The 22,720-nt window shown below is 44.9% G+C and overlaps 2 protein-coding genes across 4 annotated transcripts; both read right to left on the minus strand.

Annotated features, from left to right (window-relative positions):
- Window positions 1-14,299: 14,299 nt before the first annotated feature.
- Window positions 14,300-17,168, minus strand: LOC120707385 (pentatricopeptide repeat-containing protein At3g54980, mitochondrial-like). 2 transcript variants are annotated; one of them, XM_039992275.1, is made up of 2 exons: window positions 15,406-17,168; window positions 14,300-15,153 (listed from the first exon to the last, which is right to left on the minus strand). In XM_039992275.1, the coding sequence occupies exons 1-2, from the start codon at window positions 17,102-17,104 to the stop codon at window positions 14,672-14,674; spliced, it is 2,181 nt and encodes a 726-aa protein (XP_039848209.1). In that variant the 5' UTR covers window positions 17,105-17,168; the 3' UTR covers window positions 14,300-14,671. The 2 variants fall into 2 exon arrangements, with proteins under 2 accessions (XP_039848209.1, XP_039848208.1); XM_039992274.1 differs by having other exon boundaries at window positions 14,300-17,166.
- Window positions 17,169-18,197: 1,029 nt separating this feature from the next.
- Window positions 18,198-21,687, minus strand: LOC120707386 (tRNA (cytosine(38)-C(5))-methyltransferase 2-like). 2 transcript variants are annotated; one of them, XM_039992277.1, is made up of 13 exons: window positions 21,525-21,683; window positions 21,319-21,429; window positions 20,946-20,992; window positions 20,742-20,835; window positions 20,546-20,664; window positions 20,337-20,459; window positions 19,849-20,011; window positions 19,628-19,720; window positions 19,382-19,476; window positions 19,164-19,244; window positions 18,990-19,054; window positions 18,647-18,811; window positions 18,198-18,495 (listed from the first exon to the last, which is right to left on the minus strand). In XM_039992277.1, the coding sequence occupies exons 3-12, from the start codon at window positions 20,952-20,954 to the stop codon at window positions 18,736-18,738; spliced, it is 918 nt and encodes a 305-aa protein (XP_039848211.1). In that variant the 5' UTR covers window positions 20,955-20,992; window positions 21,319-21,429; window positions 21,525-21,683; the 3' UTR covers window positions 18,198-18,495; window positions 18,647-18,735. The 2 variants fall into 2 exon arrangements, with proteins under 2 accessions (XP_039848211.1, XP_039848210.1); XM_039992276.1 differs by lacking the exon at window positions 20,946-20,992 and having other exon boundaries at window positions 21,525-21,687.
- Between the last annotated feature and the right edge of the window lie 1,033 nt (window positions 21,688-22,720).

Here is a 22,720-nt window from a genome sequence, read left to right on the forward strand (position 1 = left end):
TAATATTTCCAATCCACGTACTTGCAATGAACAATGGGAGCACGAGACTTACGCATCACAACTGAAGAATAGAAATCTTCGTGAAGCTTGCACCAAAAGTGCCGCTCAAGACCTTCACTCTTGTCATATCTGTAAACTTTCTCTTTGCGTGCCTCCCTAAGTGCCACATCTTGCTTGTAATAGTTTCTTTCCATCTCTACTGTGAAACCAGGCACTATCCCAGGTCGATGAAGCCTTGGAATGTTAGGATAAGTGCGCTGCCCGGGAGGGTACTCAACTACCAAACGAGGAGGGGTCTTAGGACATATGTCATGGGCAATACCCTTGCTTGTTGGAGTTGGACGAGATGGAGGAGCTGCTGCTCGGCTTTGCAAAATGTAAGGAGCTTTCCTTGGCTCCTTAGAACTGCTCCCAGCGGGTTCCTTCCCGGCACGATGACGTGGACGCAACTCTCTTGGAGGATTTCGAGTAGCATCTTCCCTTTGAGTGTGAGGATCATGACGCCTCTTTTGTCTCCGTTGCTCTGCGTCCTCCAAGGACTCACCAGCGCGTGGCCTCACCATGCCTAGGTAGATAACAAAGATCAAGACCAGGCTGGATAGAATTGGGAAGAAAAAGATGTGCTGGTGGAGATCGAGTCCGGAGACTCCGAGTATATCCCCGGAGACTCCGGCCCAGAGGGTCCGGAGTATCCGGGTGTATATTCGGAGTATCCGGACAAGAGCGCCTGAAACCCTAAATTTCAAGAATCTAAGAATTTGACCATGGGATTTGAATGAAACTAGAGGAGAATGTTCCTACACATGCTAGGAGGAGATGCCCAAAAGATTTTTCAAAGAAACCTACAACATTGGGAGATCGGGCAATCCGAAGTTCAAAAGTACCTTTCAAACTGTTGAGAGCGCGGGAACTTCAAATCCAATGACTCCCCGGAGTTTCCGGAGGGGAGGAGAGTCTTCCTTCAAAGATTTACGAGTTCTTGATGCTTGGAAGAGTGGAATCGCCCCTAGGGCGTGAGTGGGAGAGTGGAGAGGAGAGGGGGCGGCGGCTGTGGTAAAAGGAGTGAATGTAATGGTTTACCCCGACCCCCTTCGGTATATATAGTAAAAACCAGATATCCGGAGTATCCGGCCCCAGGGCCGGAGTATCCGGATAGTCCGGAGTTTCCGGGCCCTGGGCCGGAGACTCCGGCTCCCCCTGAGACTGAGCAGAAAGAAGTTCAAAAGAACTTGATCTAGATGGATTTGGCTAAGATAGATTTTGAAGATCTAATGGTGTGAGAGAAATTACTCAACTTGAGATCAGCCAACAATCGAACAATGGAAACAATGATCTCAAGTGAGTAAAGTGAAGAACCAAGCCTTTTATAAACACAAAATTACCCAAATTTTTTGAAAGTTTTTAAGAACTTTTCATTTTAATAATCACTTAATCTATGATCACTCAAGTGTATGCAGTAATTCAAGCTAGGTTACGAGAATCCAAGATGTTAAGTTCACTTCTCAAAGCACAAAACCTTGACTCATCTAGAGGCTTAGTAAAGATATCGGCAAGTTGGCCGTCGGTGCTTACATGTTGTAAAGCAATATCTCCCTTAGCCTCATGATCCCTCAAGAAGTGATGACGAATGTCTATGTGCATTGTTCGGGAGTGTTGTACCGGGTTGTTTGCTAATTTGATTGCACTCTCATTGTCACAAAATAGAGGAATTGCATCAAAATGACAACCAAAGCCACTCAACGTTTGTCTCATCCACAAAAGTTGTGCACAACACGCACCGGCGGCGACATATTCGGCCTCCGCCGTGGACAAGGCAACCGAGTTTTGCTTCTTGGAGCTACAAGCTACTAAAGACCGGCCAAGAAATTGACAAGTCCCCGTAGTGCTCTTTCGATCCACTTTGCAACCGGCATAATCCGAATCGGAATAGCCAAGTAAATCGAAAGATGAGCCCTTGGGATACCATAAACCAAGGTTAGGAGTGAAAACCAAATATCTTAGGATTCTCTTAACCGCCATCAAATGACATTCTTTCGGATTAGCTTGAAATCTTGCACACATGCACACACTAAGCATAATATCGGGCCTAGATGCACAAAGGTAAAGAAGGGATCCAATCATGGAGCGATATACCTTTTGATCCACGGCCTTGCCATCTTCATTGAGATCGAGATGCCCATTGGTTGGCATGGGTGTTTTGATGGGCTTGGCATTTTCCATATCAAACTTCTTGAGCATATCCTTGATGTACTTGGTTTGACTAATGAAAGTGCCATCCTTGAGTTGCTTGATTTGAAATCCGAGGAAGAAGGTCAACTCGCCCATCATAGACATCTCAAATCTCTTAGTCATAATCCTACTAAAATCATCGCACCAAGATTTGTTAGTAGAGCCAAATATAATGTCATCGACATATATTTGGCACACAAATATATCTTTATCAACTTTGCGAGTGAAAAGAGTAGGATCGGCTTTGCCTATTTCAAAGCCTTTCCTTAAGAGAAAGTCCTTAAGGCATTCATACCATGCTCTAGGGGCTTGCTTGAGCCCATAGAGTGCCTTATGGAGCAAGTAGACGTGGTTTGGGAATTTTGGATCTTCAAAGCCCGGTGGTTGCTCAACATATACCAATTCGGAGATTGGTCCATTAAGGAAAGCACTCTTCACGTCCATTTGATATAGCTTAAAATCATGGTGAGTAGCATAGGCAAGCAAAATACGAATTGATTCAAGCCTAGCTACGGGAGCATAAGTCTCACCAAAATCCAAACCTTCTATTTGTGTGTAGCCTTGAGCAACCAACCTTGCTTTGTTTCTTGTCACCACGCCATGTTCATCTTGTTTGTTTCGAAAGACCCATTTGGTTCCAATGATATTTTGCTTGGGTCTTTCTACTAAGGACCAGACTTCATTCCGAGTGAAGTTGTTCAATTCCTCTTGCATAGCCATCACCCAATCCGAATCATCTAATGCTTCTTCCACCTTAAGAGGTTCCAAAGAAGAAACAAACGAGTAATGTTCACAAAAAGTAGCCAAACGAGATCGAGTGGTTACCCCTTTACTTATACTTCCAAGGATATTATCCACGGGATGATCCTTTTGAATTATGTGATGAACTCTTGGATGTGGAATGGAGGATTGATATTGGATTGGTTCAGCTTCTCTATCATCTTGAGACTGATCTTGATGTTGAATTGATGCCTCAGCTTGAGTGGCCCGGATACTCCGGCCTGGAGTCCGGATACTCCGGTCAATATGTCCGGAGTCTCCGGCTTCATATCCGGAGTTTCCGGGTTTTGCAGCGGATGTAGAGGTAGATGGCCCTTGAAACATCAACACATCATCATCGTCATTGTCCACTTGTTCTTGAGGTTTTATTTCACCAATCGCCAACTTCTTGATAGCTTGACTTGATGATTCTTCCATTCCTACAACATTTTCAACTTGCTCCCCTTGAGAGCCATTAGATTCATCAAATGTCACGTCACACGCTATTTCAACACAACCGGAGGTTTTGTTGAAAACACGATAGCCATGAGCATTTGAGGCATAACCAAGAAGAAAACCTTCATCAACTTTAGGTGCAAATTTAGAGTTCTTGGGCTTCTTGTTAAGAATGAAGCACTTACTTCCAAAAACTCTAAAGTAAGACACATTCGGCTTTTTACCAAGTAGGAGCTCGTATGCCGTCTTGTTCATGATCTTGTGAAGATATAGGCGGTTGATTGCATGACATGCCGTGTTGATTGCTTCCGCCCAAAATTTATCCGAGATCTTGTACTCATCTAGCATTGTTCTTGCGGCCTCGATGAGAGTTCTATTTTTCCTCTCAACAATTCCATTTTGTTGAGGAGTGTATGGAACCGAAAATTCGTGACCAATGCCCTCTTCATCTAGAAATTCTTCTACATTAGTGTTCTTGAATTCGGTGCCGTTGTCACTTCTCACTTTCTTGATCTTAGTTTCAAATTCATTTTGAGCTCTTTTTGCAAACTTCTTGAAGGTCTCTTGCACTACACTTTTGTCATGCAAAAAGAATACTCAAGTGAAACGAGAATAATCATCAACAATGACAAGGCCATATTTGTTACCACCAATGCTAATGTACGCCACCGGGCCAAAGAGATCCATATGTAGAAGTTCAAATGGCTTGATGGTGGTGACGATGCTCTTTGATGGATGTGGAACACCAACTTGCTTCCCGGCTTGGCATGCACTACATACACGATCTTTCTCAAAAGAAACATTTGTTAGTCCTAGGATGTGATCCCCCTTTAGAAGTTTGTTGAGATTTCTCATCCCAACATGAGCTAGTCGGCGATGCCATAACCAACCCAAGCTAGACTTTGCTATCAAGCAAGCATCAAGTTGAGCCTTCTCTTGAGAAAAATCCACAAGATAGAGCTTTCCCTTGAGCACCCCCTTGAAAGCAACGAAGTCATCGCTTCTTCTAATGACGGTTACACCCTCGTTAGTGAACAAGCAATTGAAGCCCGAATCACAAAGTTGTGAGATGGACAACAAATTGTAACCAAGTGACTCAACTAAAAGAACTTTTGAGAGAGTGAACTTTGAGTTTAGATTAATGTTACCGGTACCAAGCACTCTTCCCTTTTGATTTCCCGCAAAAGTAATGAAATGATCTCCACTTGATGCGGTTATTGTTTCGAACATACTCCTTTCTCCGGTCATATGATTTTTGCAACCACTATCAATCACCCAAGTTGATCCACCGGAGGAGTATTCCTACAAAACAAAGTTACTCTTTTCTTTTAGGTACCCAACAATACTTGGGTCCTTTAATGTTAGTCACAAGAACTTTGGGCATCCATACATGCTTTTTCACTTTTGTGTTCCACGTACGGTGTCCTACAAACTTGGCAACCACTTTACCATGGTGGTTCCTTGTCAATACATAATCGGCATAAAAGGATACATGAGATGATTCTTGTGCCTTGATCTTAGTTGGGTTAGAGGCCTTGAACTTATCTTCTTTGAATGAGGATGCAACGATCTTAGCACCCTCATCACATGTTGTGCCTCTCTTGATGAAGTTGACATGACCACTTTCTTGAATTACATCATTTGTCTTATGAATGGGAGTGGTCATGTTCACTAGACCTCCTTGTGCACCCAAGGCGGTCTTGTTCTTGTTCTTGGTAAATGGAATGGCATGTGGAGTTCCTTGCCCATTCCTACCAAGTCCCTTACCCACTTTAAACCCAAACTTGCTCATGTATCTTGACCCAAATCCCTTGGTGTGTTTCTCAAATTCACCTACCCTTGTAAAGGGAATTTTCTTTGGGACTTGAGTATGTGATGGAGCCTCTTCTTGCAACAAGTGAGTGAGTCTAGAGATTTCTTTCTTCATTGCATTCATCTCAACATGGTTAGTAGCACAAGTTTGAATATCAATATTAAAGCACCGTGCACATCCATTACTTGTAGAAGGACTAGATGAATTAGATGTCTCTTTAGTCTTAGAAGTACTTTCCCAAAGAGTATTAAATTGAATTTCAAGTGCCGTGTGATTAGCTTGTAAGCTTGTCATGCTCTCTTGAAGTTTCTCATTATCCTTCCTTAGGAAAGTGTTAGTGTCATTGACAAAAGAAAATTTTCTAGTCAAATCATCCACTTTTTCTTTTTCACTAGAGAGTGACTCTTTCAACTCAAGAAGAGTGCCATCCTTGACTTTGATTGAGTTCACAAGCATCTTGTTTTCCTCCCTTTCATAGGCGAGGTCCTTTTCAAGAGCCTTGAATTTTTCTCTCAAAAGTCTAAGCAATTCTTCTTTTGTTTCAAGAGTCTCATCCGCTTCATCTAGTTTCATTACTAATTTCATCATTTTAGTTGCGGCCCCTTTACCATACTTCTTGACTAGTTTAGCAACTTCTACTTCATTATCCAATTCATCGTCCGATGAGTTTGGAGATGTTACCTTGGAGTTTTTAGCCATGAGGCACATGATAGGAGATTCATCTTCATCATCGGTGAGATCTTCAAACAAGCTTGGAGGATGTGGAGATGACGCCTTGAAAGCCATGGTTGCAACATCTTCTTTCTCGGACTCACTTTCTTGTTGTGAATCCCATTCTTGACCAAGATGTGCTTCTCCGGCTTGTTTCTTGTATCTTGATCTATCTCTCTTGAATGTGCTTTCTTTGGTGTCTTTGTTCTTCTTCTTCTCTTCCGGGCAATCGGCAATGAAATGCCCAACTTTGTTACACCCAAAACATGGCCTATTAGACCTTCTTCTTGGCTCATACTTCTTATTATTTCCAAAGTTTCTAAAGTTGCCTTTTCTTAATACTCTTGTGAAGTTCTTGATAAAGAAAGCCATTTGCTCATCATTAAGCTCTTCATCATCATCACTACTAGCGCCTTCATTTTTTGAGGATTGGTTTGCCTTTTCTTTGCCTTTTGATTTAGCTTGAAGTGCCGACCCACTATTCTTGGCCGCTTGTTCTTGAAGCTCGGCTAGATCTTGGTTAATCTTGACTCTATTTAATTGATCATGGTGAGCCTCAATTCTTCCAAGTACATTCTCGGCGGTGAAGTGCTTGAATCCTCTTTCGGCTCTAATCAAGCTAGGTAGAGTAACATCCCTAGCCATATACACGGTCAAGAGCTTGTCCACAATCTCACGGTCGCCCCACTTGTCACCACCAAGAGATTTGATTTGATTTGTGATTTTCTTCATGCGGTTGTACATCTCTTTCACACCTTCATCCTTCTTCATGGAGAACAAGCTCAATTCATCTTCTAAAGTTTTGATTCTTGATTCTCGTACTTTCCTTGATCCTTGATGGTTCACTAGGAGAGTGTCCCAAGCATCTTTGGCGGTTGGAGCATCCTCTATCTTGTCAAACTCTTCGGGACTCACGGATGTGTGTAGGATGTTCAATGCTTGGAAATTCCTTTGTAGCACATATGCTTGAACCGGGGTTGGAGTTTCATCTTCATCCGGAATTTCACAACCAACTTCCACAACTTTCCAAAGATCCTTATGGATTGCATTCATATATCCGAACATTTTAGTCTTCCATCGATTATACCCGGTACCATCAAAGAAAGGTGGCTTGCCCATGTGAATTGATGCATTATGCTCACTAGGTAGAGAAAAAGTGTAATCATGAGCAACTCTTCTATAATCACCTTTGCCTTTTGACTTTGATGAGCTGCCCTTGTTTGAAGAGCATGAGGCTCTTCTCTTGGAATCGGTGTCGGAGTCATCAATAGAGTCAATGATAACTCGGGAGTTAGTCTTTTTCTTCCTTTGCTCCTTCTTCTTTTTCCTCCATGCCTTCCACTCCTCATAAGACATCTCATCATCGGATGTCTCTTCTTCACTTTCTACTCCACCATTCTTATTCTTTCCCTTCTTGTTGTTGTTGGATGGCTCTACATTCTTGTCTTTGTCTCTTTTATCACTAGGATCACTTTTTTCACCTTCATTAACCGGAATCTCTTGATTCTTTTCATCATCCGACATCTTGACCTCTCCGGACGGTTAAGCCCTTTGAATGGAGAGCCAAGCTCTGATACCAATTGAAAGGATCTTAAGATGCCTAGAGAGGGGGTGAATAGGCAATCTGTAATTTAAAACACTTAACAAAAGGAGTCAGACACAGACTAGCCCGGATACTCCGGGTATATGCCCGGATACTCCGGGTTTGGTGGTCCGGAGTATCCGGAGCTATATCCGGAGTCTCCGGGTTTGAACAACCTGAACCGAACCTGCAAGAATCTCTGTATGAAAAGTAGATCGAGCTAGAGTATGAGTACCAGGGATTCCTTAAGGTTGATATCCAACAAATAAAGTTCACTAGAAACTCGTGAGTGAGTAGATCGAGCTCAAACCCTAGAAAAGAAGTCTCACAAGCAAATGACAACGAAATTAAGTAAACTAAGACAAGGAGACAAGGATTTGTTTCCCGAAGTTCACACCCGAAGGTGCTACGTCTCCGTTGAGGAAGGATTCGAGAGACGGTGCTCAAGAACCCCTATGCTCCTCTCCCAAGGGCGAGATCACCTCTCAAGCCCAAGGTTACTTACTATGGATTCCTCGGTGAGGAATGGAGATTACAAACTTCTTGTGCAGCTCACAATCTTGGTTGAGCAATCACAAGCACGCCTAGCCGTCTAGGAGCACAAGGCTCCAAGAGTAACAAACTTGAATCCGCGGGCTTGACCAAAACCAAGCGCTCAAGAGATGGGAATGAGGCTCACTCGCTTGAATCCTTGCTCTTGCTTGCTTCTCACTCAAATCCCTCAAGGGAATCACTCAAGAATGGAGAAGGGAGAGTGAAGGAGCTCTTTTTGGCTTAGGTTTGAATTATGTTCGTTCAAAATGGCAAGAGAGAGGGCTGAAGGGGTATGGAGGGAGTATTTATAGTCTTCAGCCAAGAAAGAGCCGTTGGGCGAAAGGGTACCCGGAGACTCCGGGTATATGCCCGGAGACTCCGGGCAACCCTGAGTTTTCAGCCCAGAAACAGCACCCGGACACTCCGGGCAATGGGGTCCGGAGTATCCGGCCCTATACCCGGAGTATCCGGGTCAGGCAGGAAAAAAACTTCGGTTTATGGCTCCTTTGAGTTGTTTTGTGGCTCACAAATGTTTGTATAGGTTCTCTTGAGCACAAGATCTAAATCAAAACCCTTGAACCAAGTCCCTCTTGATAGTACGGCGTTCCTATACTCAAATTACAAAATCAAAATCTAATTTCTTGAGTAAACTTGAACTTCGCTTTTTCATTTCCTTTTCGAGGGTCGTATATCGTCACTTGATTCACCTATACATGTTCACCACCTGCACACACGCTCAATTACACGATTAAACGCACATGTGTTCTGTCATTAACCACCAAAACCCACTTTAGGGGCCTAGATCACTTTCAGTTTCTACTGAATTTGTAATATTGTCATTTTCCAACGTGTATAAGCTAGAGTGACATGATTTCTAATCAATTTTAACATTTAGTGATTACTTTTCTTGTACACATGATATGTATTGGCTAGATTACTTGTACTAGATACCAAAAAGATGCCCTTTTTTTGTTGGCAGGTTAATCTACCTTTACAACAACATGGTAATTGGTTTCACTATAAGCATATTTGTGGTTTGGGGACCAAGTGGGATGGGTTGGGTTTATCCCTATTTTTAGGGCCGGATACTTATGTAGTGTTTGATCGAGAGGTTTAGTTCCAACCTAATTTTTTGTTTGATCAAGAGGGATGGGATGAATGCAAGTTTACACTGTCAGCCACAGTCATCTGCGAGCCCTACGTGTCATTCTCTTTTGTTTTTTTTCTATACAAGCCCCATCTACGCCTCTGCTCGTACCGCCCGACCTCCCTCCTCTACTGGGGAGCAGAGCTCCCTCCGCTGTCACTGCGAATAGAGCTCCCCCGACCCGTGCCGCTCCTCCGTCCTAGGTCGTCCTGCGCAGTCCACACCGCGCTCCACTGCTCGAATTGCACCGCCATGCTAGAGCGCGCCGCTCGTCCTGCCTCCTTCGCCGCCTGACCCCATTCGCCTTGCCTCCTCCGCCAGCCGGCTCCGCTCGCCCCACCGATCTTGCGTGGCCTTGTGCTGGTTGCAGATGGAGCAAGGCGGGGCGAAAGGGATTGACCTCGTCCACTCATTTTGGGTAGACGGATTGAACCCAGATCTAAGCAGAATGTTCCTTTGCGAGATCAACCTAGCCCACCTGCATTTCCAACTAAACATGGGTCTACCCGGGTCAAACTCTTCCCAACCCCTTTCAACCCTCAATCCAAACCCACGCTAAAAGTCACCTCATAAAACGATGATTTGGAGATGTGGATTTCCAATCTTTTTTCAACTAGATTTGTCCACACCTTTAGGTGGAACATTCGTTTTTACTCTCTCTCTCTCTCTCTGTTAAGATGTGGATGCACCTTATTTAAGTAAATCAGGGCCTCTCAAATTAATTAAGGGTTTTGTTTTTCTTTTTTTTGACTGCGAGCTTGCCTGCATTGTCTAACTCTAACAGTTTATTGGCTGGCCTCAACAGTTATTGGAAGTTGTAGCGGTGCCAGTAGAGGCCTCCTCCATCGGGCGACGATATCGTGGACCTCGTCTGATGTGGTGGAGAGAGAATGTGCAAAACCTGCTGCACTAGCTCTTGTTTGGTCGCTGGTGCATAGCACGTTTGGTAAGGGCGCGATTGGTTCACATCTCCCGCGAGCCAGGCTGCGTGAGCCAGCACCGGCGGAGCCTGGCTCCCGAGATGCGACCAATTTGCTCGTATGTGCGAAGCCTAGCTGAGAGTGCTTTAAACATCGTGCGAGCCTTGCTCCCAGCCTCGGTGCAGGCAACCAAACACCAGCATTGTACACACAGAGCCTGGCTCACAGCAACCAAACAGCAAGAGGTTGCATCTGCGGATGCTTGCACGCGCAGAAGCAGGTAACCAAACGCGCCCTAAAAGCTGCTAGAGAGCGCGTTTGCCGAAGCTACAGGTACTGAGTAGTGCGGAGAGAAATTTTTTCATTGTTTATTATCTCTGAGCTCCACGTCGGTAAGCGACTTCGTCAAGCTTATCGGAGGCGGCCTAAATGGGGTTGTAGCTTTGTAAGCGAGTAGGGAAGGCCAGACAATGAACAATGACCCGAACAGCACCGACGTCTGAACTGACTCAGTTTGCACGATGATTCGAACTCCAGCTGCCTAAAACGTGGGCCCCTCTGCCCCTGTCCCTGTGCTAACATACACTGTGTGGTAGGGGTAACATAAGGATTCGTAGTTATGGCTGGGCAAAAAATTCGAAACCCGAAGTCTGAATATGAAAAAACCGAGCCTGAAAAGTCTGAACCCTAATTCGGGTTCCAGCGCACGGTACCCGAAATTAGTATGGGTAATTCGGGTATTGGGCCACGGTACCCGAAATACCCGAATAGCCCAAATATGTTTGTTCATTAACTCTAATCCTAGGCAGAACCCCCACAGTACCGCACCCCCAGACGCCCAGCGCCGCCACCTGCCAGACGGCAAGACCATAGGGCCACCCCAGACAAACAGACCCTAGCGCCGCACCCCCCCCCAAAACGCCCAGCGCCACCCCAGCCGCCAGACTCCAGCGCCGCCCCCGCCGCCCGCCCATGCCACAGCGCCCGCCGCCCACCTCGCCACCGGCAGCGCCCACTGCACCACCGCCCGTCGCCACCGGCATCCGGCAGCGCGACTGCGCCTGCGCACGCGAGGCGCGACTGAGCGTGCAGCCGTCCCCCGAGCCCGAAGTGGCGAGGCCCCTTCTCCTCGGTGTTGGTGTCGCTCTCTGCCTCTCCGTACCTCCGGCGACCCCGGCTTCCTCAAGACCTCGACTGCAGGTCGGCCAGCAGGGCGCCAAACCAGCGACCGCCACCGCTGTTCGCCAGTGCCAGACCGATGATGGCCAGCAATCAAGCCATCAGTTCAATAGAGCAAATCGGGTAATTCGGGGAAACCCGAATTTTCAAATTCTTCTTTTTTCAAGCTAATTTCGGGTGGTATTTTTGGAAACCTGAAATTTTTAAAACTCGAAAAATCCAACTTGAAATTTTCGGGTAACCCGAACGCCTAGCCATACTCGTAGTAAATGGATCCTAGAAACATGCGACGATGGTGATCAGATTCTGGCAGTTCTGCAGTGATCACCTGGCTTCACCATGGCTTTAAAAGTCCGCTGTTCTCAGTAGACACGGACCATACGGTACGGACTACGAACATCCTCGATCGTCTGAATAAAGGGCGTCGGCATATACTACTACAGTCTACAGTAATAATAGGCTTGCGAGTAGGTTGCATGCGATGCGTTACCGGGGACGGTGGCGTTGGAGAGCGACCAGAGGAGGAGGCCGCAGAGGAGCACGACGACGGGGATGAGGTGGACGAGGGTGCGGGCGAGGTCGGCGCGGGAGGCGTCCAGGGCCTCCTTCTTGGCCGCGTCCGACCGCGGGTCGTACGTCGGCAGGCGGAGGTGGCCCACGTCCATCGCCCCCGCCGCGCCACTCGGCCCCGACGCCGCCGCGCCGGATGCCGGCGACGGCGACGCGCCCGACGACGACGACGACTGCTGCAGGTAGTAGCTCGCCGACCGGTGCATCGTCCTCCTCCTCTGCCTCCCCCCTCTGTCTCTTCCTCCTCGATCGTGGTGGTTCCCGCGGGTGATGCTCACTGCTGTGCGCGGTGCGGCGGCGTGCGTGCTATGGAAATCCCGGAAGCCTCTTGTGCTGCGCCCGCAGCCGTCTGCGGCCGGGGCTCATCGCCCGGCTGCCCGCGTCTTCCGCCCGACACGACCGCGTCTTCCGCCGTTCGCCAGGGCGCGTGGGCCTTTCATGCCAGTGAGGCTGATAAGTGGGCCGGGTGAGCGTAAGCTGATAAGTGGGCCGGGCCGGAGATAGTAGTATAGTAGTCTCTGAGATAGGGTGGAACCTATATATCTTCCCGAAGTTTTTTTTCTAATCACCTTCCAGTGTTTGAGATTCGTGCAAATCAACTGCAACCCTTGGATCCCACCTAAACCCTAATCCCCACCTCTGTCTTCCTTCTCCCTCCTCCCTCCCACTGCCCGCAGCCACCTACCACCGGGGGCTGCCCCGTGGCCGTGCGCCGCCGCGCCCCTAGCCCGGACAACCCCCGCGCCTGCGGCCCTGCCGCCACCTGCCACCGGGGGGCTGCCCCGCGGCCGTGCGACGCCGCCCCGCGGCCTCGACAGCCGTGCGCCGCCGCCCCACGGCCCCGACGTCCCGGCGCCGCCGCTCCCCTGGTCTGGACAACCGCCGTGGCTGCGGCCCCGCCGTCATCCCCCGCGTCGCCGCCCGTCTGCTCCGAGCACCCCACCGCCTGCTGCGCGCCGCCGCCTGCTCCGCCACCACCTCCTCCTGCTCCGCCGCGAGTCTACTCCGCCGCCGCCAGCTCCGCCACCGCGCCCGCGTCGCCGTCTCGCCGGGCCGCCGCCACCGGCCGCCGGCGTCGGAGAAGAAGGTGGGGTTCAACATTTTCGAAGTATTAGTTCAACATTTTCAAACGATTGGTTCAACATTTTTGAAATTGTAGTTCAACATTTTCAGAATGCTAATTCAACATTTTTTCAGTAAAATGTTGAATACATTGTTAGATGAGTCTTAGTGGGCTTTATAGGTGAGTTGCTTAGCCATCTTCCACGAGATACATAAGGACCCCCCTGAGATAGCCACACTGCTCCTAATTCCGTAGTCCCAATCGATATACGACATCTTGACCAGTAATATCAGTGAAAATACAAATTATATAGAGAGAGTCATATATATCATGAAAGTATTTGTCGTAATAAATCCAGTTAAAATAAAAACGTTTGATCAATATCACAAAATGTTTGACTATACTAAAGTGATAAACCAACTAGCTTGCAAATGCTCAAATGATGAGCATTTGCAAGCTAGAAGTATTTTTTTTCCCCTGAACGAAAACAGCAAGGGAATGCTCTACTGCAGTAAGTAGATAAATATGTATAAAAAAGGAAAGAGATACAATGGTTGAGAAAGAGAATGTGCCTCCAGAAGAGAAGAAATGTAAGAAACACTCAGCAATAAGATCTAAACAAGTTATACAGCTATCACACCAGTTATATAGACCAACTGTTTACCTGGATAGCAGGGAGAACACCAATTTGGCTTTAACCCAGTTGCCAAAATAGTCTTGTTATGCTAAGGAAACAATCCATTTTTAGCCCTTTACTAATAAATAATCCATGCCTGGGGAAATTCTTATTATCCTTCTTGCGGGGGGGGGGGGGGGGGGGGCGTAACTGGCTATTGTGCATCCCCGGGACACGAACCCCTACCTTCAAGGCGTGGAAAGGTTTCAAATTTTGGAGGGTGAAGTACTCCTATATCAGTTGTCCGGGTGTAAAGCCCAAGTAAACATCAGTTGATTGTGCTAAATGCCTAAGGAAACAAGTTAATACCTTACAAAATAATTCGCCGGATCCATTTGGCGATCAGGTCTCCCATATAAGAATTTGGCTAACAGTATCTATAAATATATACAATTTCAAATAGAAAGACTTATATATTATGGAAGTATTTTTCATGATGAATCTAGTTACACCAATCTTGTCTAATCTAACTGGTCTATTATAACTAATCACCACGGCTTTATTTGGCATTGATCTGATCCAGTTCATGCAGAAACAATTATCAGCCATTGCAATTTGCAACAAGCAATACCTCACACACATATATCTAATATACTGAAATGTAAACATTGTGGGTACCAGGGCTATTACAAATTTGATTTTGATAGGGCACACACTGACTATTCAGGTCAGATCCAACAACTAAAGTGTTTGAATTCAGAACATCCACAAGGTACACATAATATCAGCTGAACCTTACAACCAAAGACTGAACTGAAAGTTTTGATAAAAAAGAACTAAGAAAAGTATTGGAAAAGGGTAATTACGAAAGATAAAAGACAAAGGAATGTTGGAGTGGAATAAAGAATCAACAGTGATGTAGAAGTCAAAAAATGAAAAGATATTGGTTACATTCATGTTCCACTTCTTACCTTCGCTTTCATATGACATTGTCAAAACGTCAATTTATTTACAGTGCAAATTTCCCATCTGAACAGTGTCATACAATGGAAATTTCAATCTGCTCAAGCCTGACTTAAGGATCTTCATACTTTAACTGGCAGAATTTAGAACAGGATTTTCTGCATCTGCGGGACTCGCTTCCACAGGTTTCAAGCCAACTAGTATATCATATGTAGTATCATCAGGCACAACTCCGCTGTTCAGCATTTCATCATGCAATTGGAATGCCTCTTGCAGCTTACCATCACGGATGTATGCATTTATCATCATGTTATAAGTAAAAACATTTGGACCTACATCTAATCTTCTCATCTCGTCCAATAACTTCTTAGCACCATCAATGTCTCCACTTCGGCAAAGGCCATGTATTAATGCTGTGAAAGTTTTATCATCAGGAATATTGCCAGTGGCCAACATCTCTGAGTACAGGTCCAAAGCAAAGGCTACATTGCCAGCTTTTGAGAACCCATCAATTAAGGTTGTATAGGTTGCTGTATCAGCAACAATTCCTTCTTTGAGCATGCTATAATAGAACCTTGAAGCTCCTTCCATCATTTTCAAATTCTTGTACCCTGTAATAAAACTAGTGTAGACATTAACATTTGGTTTTAAACCATCTTTCAATAGAAGAACAAAAAACTGGAGTGCATGTGACATATTCCCCTGTTTGCAGAACCCATTTATGAAAGCATTGTATGCAGCAATGTCAGGTTGAATGCCTTTGTGCCTCATGTCATTGAGCAGCTTCACTGCCAGATCACAGCAGTCTGTCCTACAATAACCATCAATAAAACTGGTATATGTTACTATATTGGGAGTTATACCTTTCTCACACATCTGCTGATACATAGCAAATGCTGAGCCCATCATACCAGCTTTCACAAATCCATTGATGATACTATTGTATGTCATTGCGGTTGGAACAAAACCTTCACTTATAAATCTCTTCAGCATGTCATCAACTTCACATACACGATTGGCCATGCAAAGTCCATTTATGAGAATGTTATATGTATAGTCATTGCAAGAAACCCCATGCTGATGCATTTCATCGAGGAGGGCATAGGCCTTGTCAAAAGAGTTCTTTTTGATGTAACCTTTCATCAGAGTTGTGTAAGTGACTTCGTTAGGTGTGAATCCTTTCCCAGGCATCTCAGAGTATAACCTGAGTGCTTCATCCATGTGCCCCTTCTCACAGTAACCCAGCAGCAAGCTGTGGTATGTCACAATAGATGGTTTTATTCCTGTTTCCTTCATCTTCTCCCATAAGTTGAGTGCCTCGCGGAGTTTGTGATGCTGACAGAGCCAATGAATTAGACAATTGTATGTGTAGACATCCAGTACCCCAGTATCAACCACAACCTCAAGCAAGCCGATGGCATCCTCCCACCGTTTGTCTCGCAAGAGACCTTTGATCACCAAATTGAACTCATATGCGCTTGACAACAATCCCTGCTCTATCATCTGTCTGCATAGCTCGTATGCCTTATCTGTCATCCCCTCTGCATCACAACCTTTTAACAGAACCCCATATGTTACAATGGTAGGTGCCAAACCATCCCTGACAACCTCATCAAACAAATCCAGTGCTTTCCCAACTTTACCATGCAAGCAATACCCATGCATTAACGTCGTCGCGAGAACCACATCCATCTTCTTTCCAGCAGCTAGCAGCTTCTGATCCTTAACCTGCAGTGCCTCCTCCATCCTTCCTGCCTTCACGAGCGCATCCACCACGTAATTGTACGAGTCCCATGGCCTGATGCCTGCCTCCCTCATCTCCCCCAGCACCTGGAGCACTCTGTCCACATCGTGCAGCTTGCACAAGGCTGCGATTATGAGAGAATACACGTGCTCGTCGGGCTTGACCCCGGCACTGGCCATTTCGTCAAACAGCCTGACGGCGTCCCCATGCATCCCTCCCCTGACGCAGGCCCGCATGACGGCGTCGTACATCATTGCGTCGGCGTGGTACCCCTTACTCCGCATATCGTCGAACACCGCGAGCGCGTCCGCGGCCGACGCGCTCCGCGCCGTGACAACGAGCAGGTCGGTGCGGGACTTGGCGTCCGGGACGACGCCCCGGGCGACCATGCGGGCGTACGCGGCCGTGGCTGCCGAGCAATCGCGGGCGGAGCGGGAGAGGCAGGCGAGGAGGCTGCTGAGGAGCGCGGCCGCGGCCGGAGAGCCGGCGTCCGCGGCGGAGAGGACGGCGTCCACGAGCGCGTCCGGTGGGAGGCGCGCCTGCAGCGCGGCGGACCGGAGGAGCGGGAAGGCGCGCGGGTGCGTGGGCGAGGAGGCGAGGAGCGCGCGGAGGGAGGAGGCGAGGTCATCGGCGACGGCAGGGCCACGGGCGGCGAGGGGTCTGGCGAATTGGGCGGAGAGGGGCTGGGCGGCGCCCTGCTGCGGCGAGGAAGGAGAGGAAGATGCCGCGGAGGAGGTGGCGGCGGCAGCGTCGGTGCATATGCGGCGCCGTGGGAGCGGCGGAGAGGCGGCGGCGGCGCGGAGCCGTGGTGGGCGCATGGTGGCGCGGAACGGCGGAAGGGCTTCAGCGTTCAGTCATCAGTGGACTCCCAGCCTCCCAGGAGGCCAGGAGGAATCAAGTCAGCTGTTTTACATTCCCAAAATCTCCCCATTTGCAATGATTCATTTCCTGTTCAATCTCGGTGTTTGGATCAAGGACTTAATTTTAGTCCATATCGCATCAAAGAAAATCTTGTTATTTAAAATTTTTAAATAAAATTTTAATACAAAATTAATTGCAGAATTTGGAGCTAAACTGAGAGACAAATCTAATTAGACATATTAATCTATAATTAGCGGATGGTTACTGTAGCACTAGATTCGTCTTGCAAATTAGCATTCATCTATGCAAAAAATTGTAAACTGATTTTATTTAATATTTTTTTAAATAGTATGATTCTCTTTGATGTGATGGGGACTAAACTTTAATCCCTGAGAAACAAATAGCATAGAAACTGTACTGCCTCCCGTTCTCTCTGAATTAGTAAGGCCGTGTTTAGTTCTTTTTGCAAAAATTTTTTGCAAAAGAATCTTACCAATTTGAAGTACTAAATGAAGTCTATTTATAAAACTTTTTGCACAGATGTGTTGTAAATCGCGAGACGAATCTAATGACGCTAATTAATCCATGATTAAATAATAATTAGCGAATGATTACTGCAGCATTACTGTTGCAAATCATGGATTAAGTAAGCTCATTAGATTCGTCTCGCGATTTACAGTCCATCCATGCAAAAAGTTTTGTAAATAGACTACATTTAGTACTTCAAATTAGCAAGATTCATTCGCAAAATTTTGCGTTTACGGGGTAAGAACTAAACAGGGCTAATTTGTTTGTTCTAAACGTCATAAAAATATAGTTTTTTTTTTAGACTGAAGGAGGTAGGATGATACTTTTTTTTTAGCCACAGGTGCACTCACTCGAAGCCGCATGCCTGCACCAACATTCGAAGTCGCAATTGCTACTAATATTCTAGTACGTTGAGCAGCAGTGTTGCTCAGTGGTTGGTTGTACAGCTGTGAAAAAAAAAAGTTGAAAAGAAGTTTAAAAAAAGTTGAGCAGCAGATGCATGCGGTGAAACTTGCAAAGAAGTTGAAAAAAAAAGCAAATATATTCGCTATTAATAATTGGCTACAGGATTCAGTGGAAGTTACTTGAGCTCAGATCCACAATCATTACAATAACCTCATTAAAGTACATATCGATGGATCACATGTCATAATTCCAACCATCATTCAAGTATTCAACATGACGAGGTGCGCATGGGGGAAAAGCAACGCAGAAACAGCTTCTCTTGTAATAATAGGTTAGATCCGCCATAGTTCCAGTGATCCTTTGCGGGTAGCAGCCTCCTTTTCGAAGTGTTCCCACTGACCAAACTTCCTAAAACCTAACAAGTTGCATGGCAATGTGAGAATAGTTCGAATGAGCATGGTGGTACTGGAGCAATCAGGTTCAGAAAAAGTGGAGAATCGTTCGAATGAGCATGGTGGTAAACCCGCAGAGAAGTGGAGAAGAATATATCATACTTAGATACCAACCTTGCTTAAGTTATGGAAAATTTTGACCAGCAACTAGTAGCCGAAGTGTTTGTGTCAGGTTAACATCACCAGCTGGCTGGTGGACTTATCTATGCCTCAGCAAACAGATAACGCAGCAAAGGACCCACAACTGCTACACTCAGACTGTTGCCCAACATAGCATACCTGCAAAATGTGATTTTCATAAGTTATCTGGCAGGTCGTAATCATAAACCATTTGGACAGTGACCTGTTCTTACTAAAAAAATAACTTCATCATTCATGATCTTATATGGATTGTAGTTCTAATGTTCTACAAGTTCCCTGAAGCAAATCGGAAATGTACAGTGGGACCCAAACTCACTGTTGCCTAAGGCTTATGTGATCCGGGAAGCAGAAGCTTGAAGGGAAGGAATGGAAATTGGCGACCTGGGAAAAAAAATGGAAACTGGCTATCTCAAAATTTATGAATGACACATGCTAAATGATAGCTAGTGGAAGGATGTAAAAACATACAAAGTGTGAAAAAAGTATCTACCTCTCGAGGGGTGAAAAATCGTAGGCCTAACTCCTTCAGGGAAGAAATTGCAAGCTTCTCTTCAGGAACCCATTTGAGGTTCTAGTATTTGAAGTAGGTAATCATTTAAGAAAAAAAATAGAAACCGTCAGAACTCAGAATTAAAGAGGCAAAATCAGAGGATGCATAAATGAGAGAAACATAAACAAAAAGAGAAGAGTGTTGAGGGTGAGTCTTACTTCAGATGTAGCCAGCAAGGAGCCTGTCCCCTTCACATAGCGATAGTAGCTTTTAGTGAAACAACAGCACCGCTTGGATTCAGGGTATACAATATCTTGCAAATAGTCAAGAGTCACCACAATACGACATTGATCATTACAAGTTAACTAAAAAGCATCAAAGTAGCGAACAGAAAGAACCCTACCTAAGGAACAATAAAAAAATAATAAAGAAGGTAACTTTATACAAGAAAGAACCAAGGATACCCATAGCATTCCCCCACCGCTCAATCAAGTTTAGCGGGACTATGTAATCTTGCAAAATTGTTTGATTTTGAATGCCTGCATCAGCCTCCATGACTACATAAAATGCAGTGTTGTTAGAACTAACTGTGAATCAGCTTCCTCAAATAAAATCATGTCAATTTAAATACAAACCATAGACCTTAACATACTGACAAGATTGGAGGGTGAACATCCCTACTCACCAAGAAAGTCATTTACTGGTTTACATACTGGATCCTGCTCTTCTTCAGTTTGGTGGTCCCTATCCTGTGATGTACATTTCACTGTCTGGCTTAGGCACATAGGTGTCCGGAGCAACTTATTGTTGACTGATGCATTTTGAAATCGCATAGGTTCTCGTTTCGCCTGTTGATTCAAAATTGGCAGGTAGACACAGAATTGCTTTACACAATGTCACAATCCAGTGGATTTTTCATAAAATGCACCATAAAGAGACACTTTCTCTTTTCTGAGAGAAATAGATACATTTGCAGTCACTAGTTATACATTTGTCAACATGCTTGGAAAAGTATCATATTTTAACAAACCTAAACAACACATTCCCTGGACTTCCTTCAGGATATAAAGAGTTTAAGAAGCAATAAGCAAATAAAAATAAAAACAATGGCTATCAGAATGCCATAACAGTGACACAAAATCTAGACATGCCAAGATACTCAAAAGTTCTTACCAAACAAAAGTAGCGAGGTCTAGAGTATGGGACACCAAACTGTAATGGGCTTAGGATGAATTCTTGTAAGTTAAAATTTAGACTTGAAAGGACCTCCAGCAACTGGTCATGTGTATCAGACACCTGGCATTAACAAAGAAGACCCATAAACTGTTAAGAGGCTGAACTGCTGAAGCAAAAATAAAACTTCAAATAAAGTTTATACCAACCTCAAATCCGACTACATTTTCCACAAATAACATTTGTGGAGGGTAGCTCATGTTCTGCATGAGGTTAAGAATCTTGATGAACGAAAATGCACGGGCATCAGCTGAATGCTTCTGAAGCCCTATATGATGGTTGATCCATGAATCAAAATTGAAGAGGAGCAGAGAGTGCTACAATAAATCTTCTGGAGAAGGAAACCTTGCCGTGTGTATGGCTGACATGGAGGAGAAAGAAGCCATGCATGTGCCTTGTATTTGTCTAGGTCACTAGCAGTGAGTGTTTGAATGTTCCCCTGATGTTCGAGAATGATGCATGGTTAATAAAACAATCATACCATAGTTCAGTTCATTCACAAGTCAAACTAAAACATAAAAACCAGTGTTTGAGAAATAAGATACTAACGTCCTTCATGAAGAGAAGACACAGCTACATGCCCCAAGTGCATAACTCTACAGAAATGAGAAATACATGTAATCTCCCAACTATTCCCTTGCTAAGTTAACTCGCCCTAATTTATCAAGCTATGGGCAAACAATGAAGAAAGGCATCCCTGATTGAACTCAACTTGGCCATAGCTATAGGTAACTTTTTACAATAACAATCAGGTGGCATAGCCAAGGTTCTGAATCTTCAAGTGATCATGACAACAGCAATTTTCTGCCTTGGGCCTAGGATAAATCTACGCTACCATTAATCGACACCCGTTGCACGCCACAGAACAGTTCGAATTTGTTTTTGCCAAACCGCGTGCGATTTTGGGGTCAAAGCGGCGTACCTGGCAGGGGCGGTGGCCGAAGTTGTGCTCGTAGACGTCGTTCGCGACGTCGTTGATGTCGAAGGCCTCCACCACATCCGCCCGCGCGCCGGACGCCATAAGCGAGTACCTCTGCGAGCAAAAGCAGTAAGGCGCCAAACCCTAGCCGCCGCTAGATTAGATGGGATGCGGCGTATAGGGGTAGAGAGCAGGGTGCTGGGTACGACCATGCCGCCGATGCCGCTGTAGAACTCGAGCACTCTCCATGGTACCGGCGCCTCCATCACCCCCGACGGTCGCACAGCGGCCGCGGCGGCGAGCTGCTGTCTGCTGCACAGCAGAGTTGTCACCGCTCAACTCCACGAAGCGCGCGTATAAACCCCGACAAGCTTTTCTTTTTCTTTTTCTGTTTTAGAGTTTTTTTTTCTAGATAGATTCAGAGTGCAGCTTATAACGATTGGACCTAGGCATTCACATGTAAATGTTTAAGATCGGAATTTTACCTTTATCTAAAAAAATCTTTACTACTGCATTCAATTGTTTAAAAATTATGAAATTTGATTTTTCGCAAAGAAAATAATAATAATGCCCTTGTTCTGAATTATTAGTCACTTTAGTTTTATTTAAATTTAACTTATTTAAATTTGACCCAACTTGTATTAAAATACACCATCAAATTATTTTCATTGAATGCACCATGAATATAAATTAATAGTGTATTTATTCGGTATTTGAGACTTTACATATATTTTTGTAAGTTTGGTTAAAAATATTTAACTTAGAACAGACTAAAGCAATGACTAATTTGAAACTGATGAGAGTATAAGACTACACTTTTTAGATTCAATCATTCATCAATGTACATCGTTAAGAGGAAAGGCTATAAAAAATCACTATAAGGTTACACATTTAGATTCAATCATTCGTAAATGTATATGGTTAAGAGGAAAGGCTATAAAAAATCCACTAACAGGTCTAACTCCATAAAAATCTAAAAAGACTCTGGGCAAGATAGCTGTAGTTTTTAGAACGTAAATTGTACACATGCTAATCACACCTCGCGAAACAGCAAACAAAGGTTAAAATCCACTTGAGATAACAATTGAACTCCATACATTGTTGTGCGAAAGATAAAACGAAAAGTAAAGATATAGCACAACATGATGACATACAAATATACAATAGCAAAGATCTAACTAGTAAAAATATTGGTGCATTTGAATTGATTTGCATTGTTTCTTGTTCTAGTGTACATAGTTTGGTTTGATTTGTGTAGGACCAACATATTGACCCTGTTTAGTTTATAATCCTCGATAAAATATATTTCATATCAAAGTTCACTAAATTTTTAGAAACTAGATGAATGTGCTTCACTAAATTTCTACAATCTAGATGAATGTGTTAGCTTCTATTGGACAAGGGA

The sequence above is a fragment of the Panicum virgatum genome, chromosome 5K (genome assembly GCF_016808335.1).
Source record: "Panicum virgatum strain AP13 chromosome 5K, P.virgatum_v5, whole genome shotgun sequence".
In the NCBI taxonomy this organism is placed as follows: domain Eukaryota; kingdom Viridiplantae; phylum Streptophyta; class Magnoliopsida; order Poales; family Poaceae; genus Panicum; species Panicum virgatum.

Bases quoted from the DNA above. Each gene is read 5' to 3' on its own strand.
- LOC120707385 (XM_039992274.1), bottom strand. From the start codon at position 17,104: ATGCGCCCACCACGGCTCCGCGCCGCCGCCGCCTCTCCGCCGCTCCCA.
- LOC120707386 (XM_039992276.1), bottom strand. From the start codon at position 21,581: ATGGAGGCGCCGGTACCATGGAGAGTGCTCGAGTTCTACAGCGGCATC. The intron at 20,836-21,318 runs GTACGCCGCTTT...CTCGAACATCAG, and splicing joins TCGGCCACCGCCCCTGCCAG to GGGAACATTCAAACACTCAC. The intron at 18,812-18,989 runs GTGAGTTTGGGT...CACATTTTGCAG, and splicing joins CACATAAGCCTTAGGCAACA to GTATGCTATGTTGGGCAACA.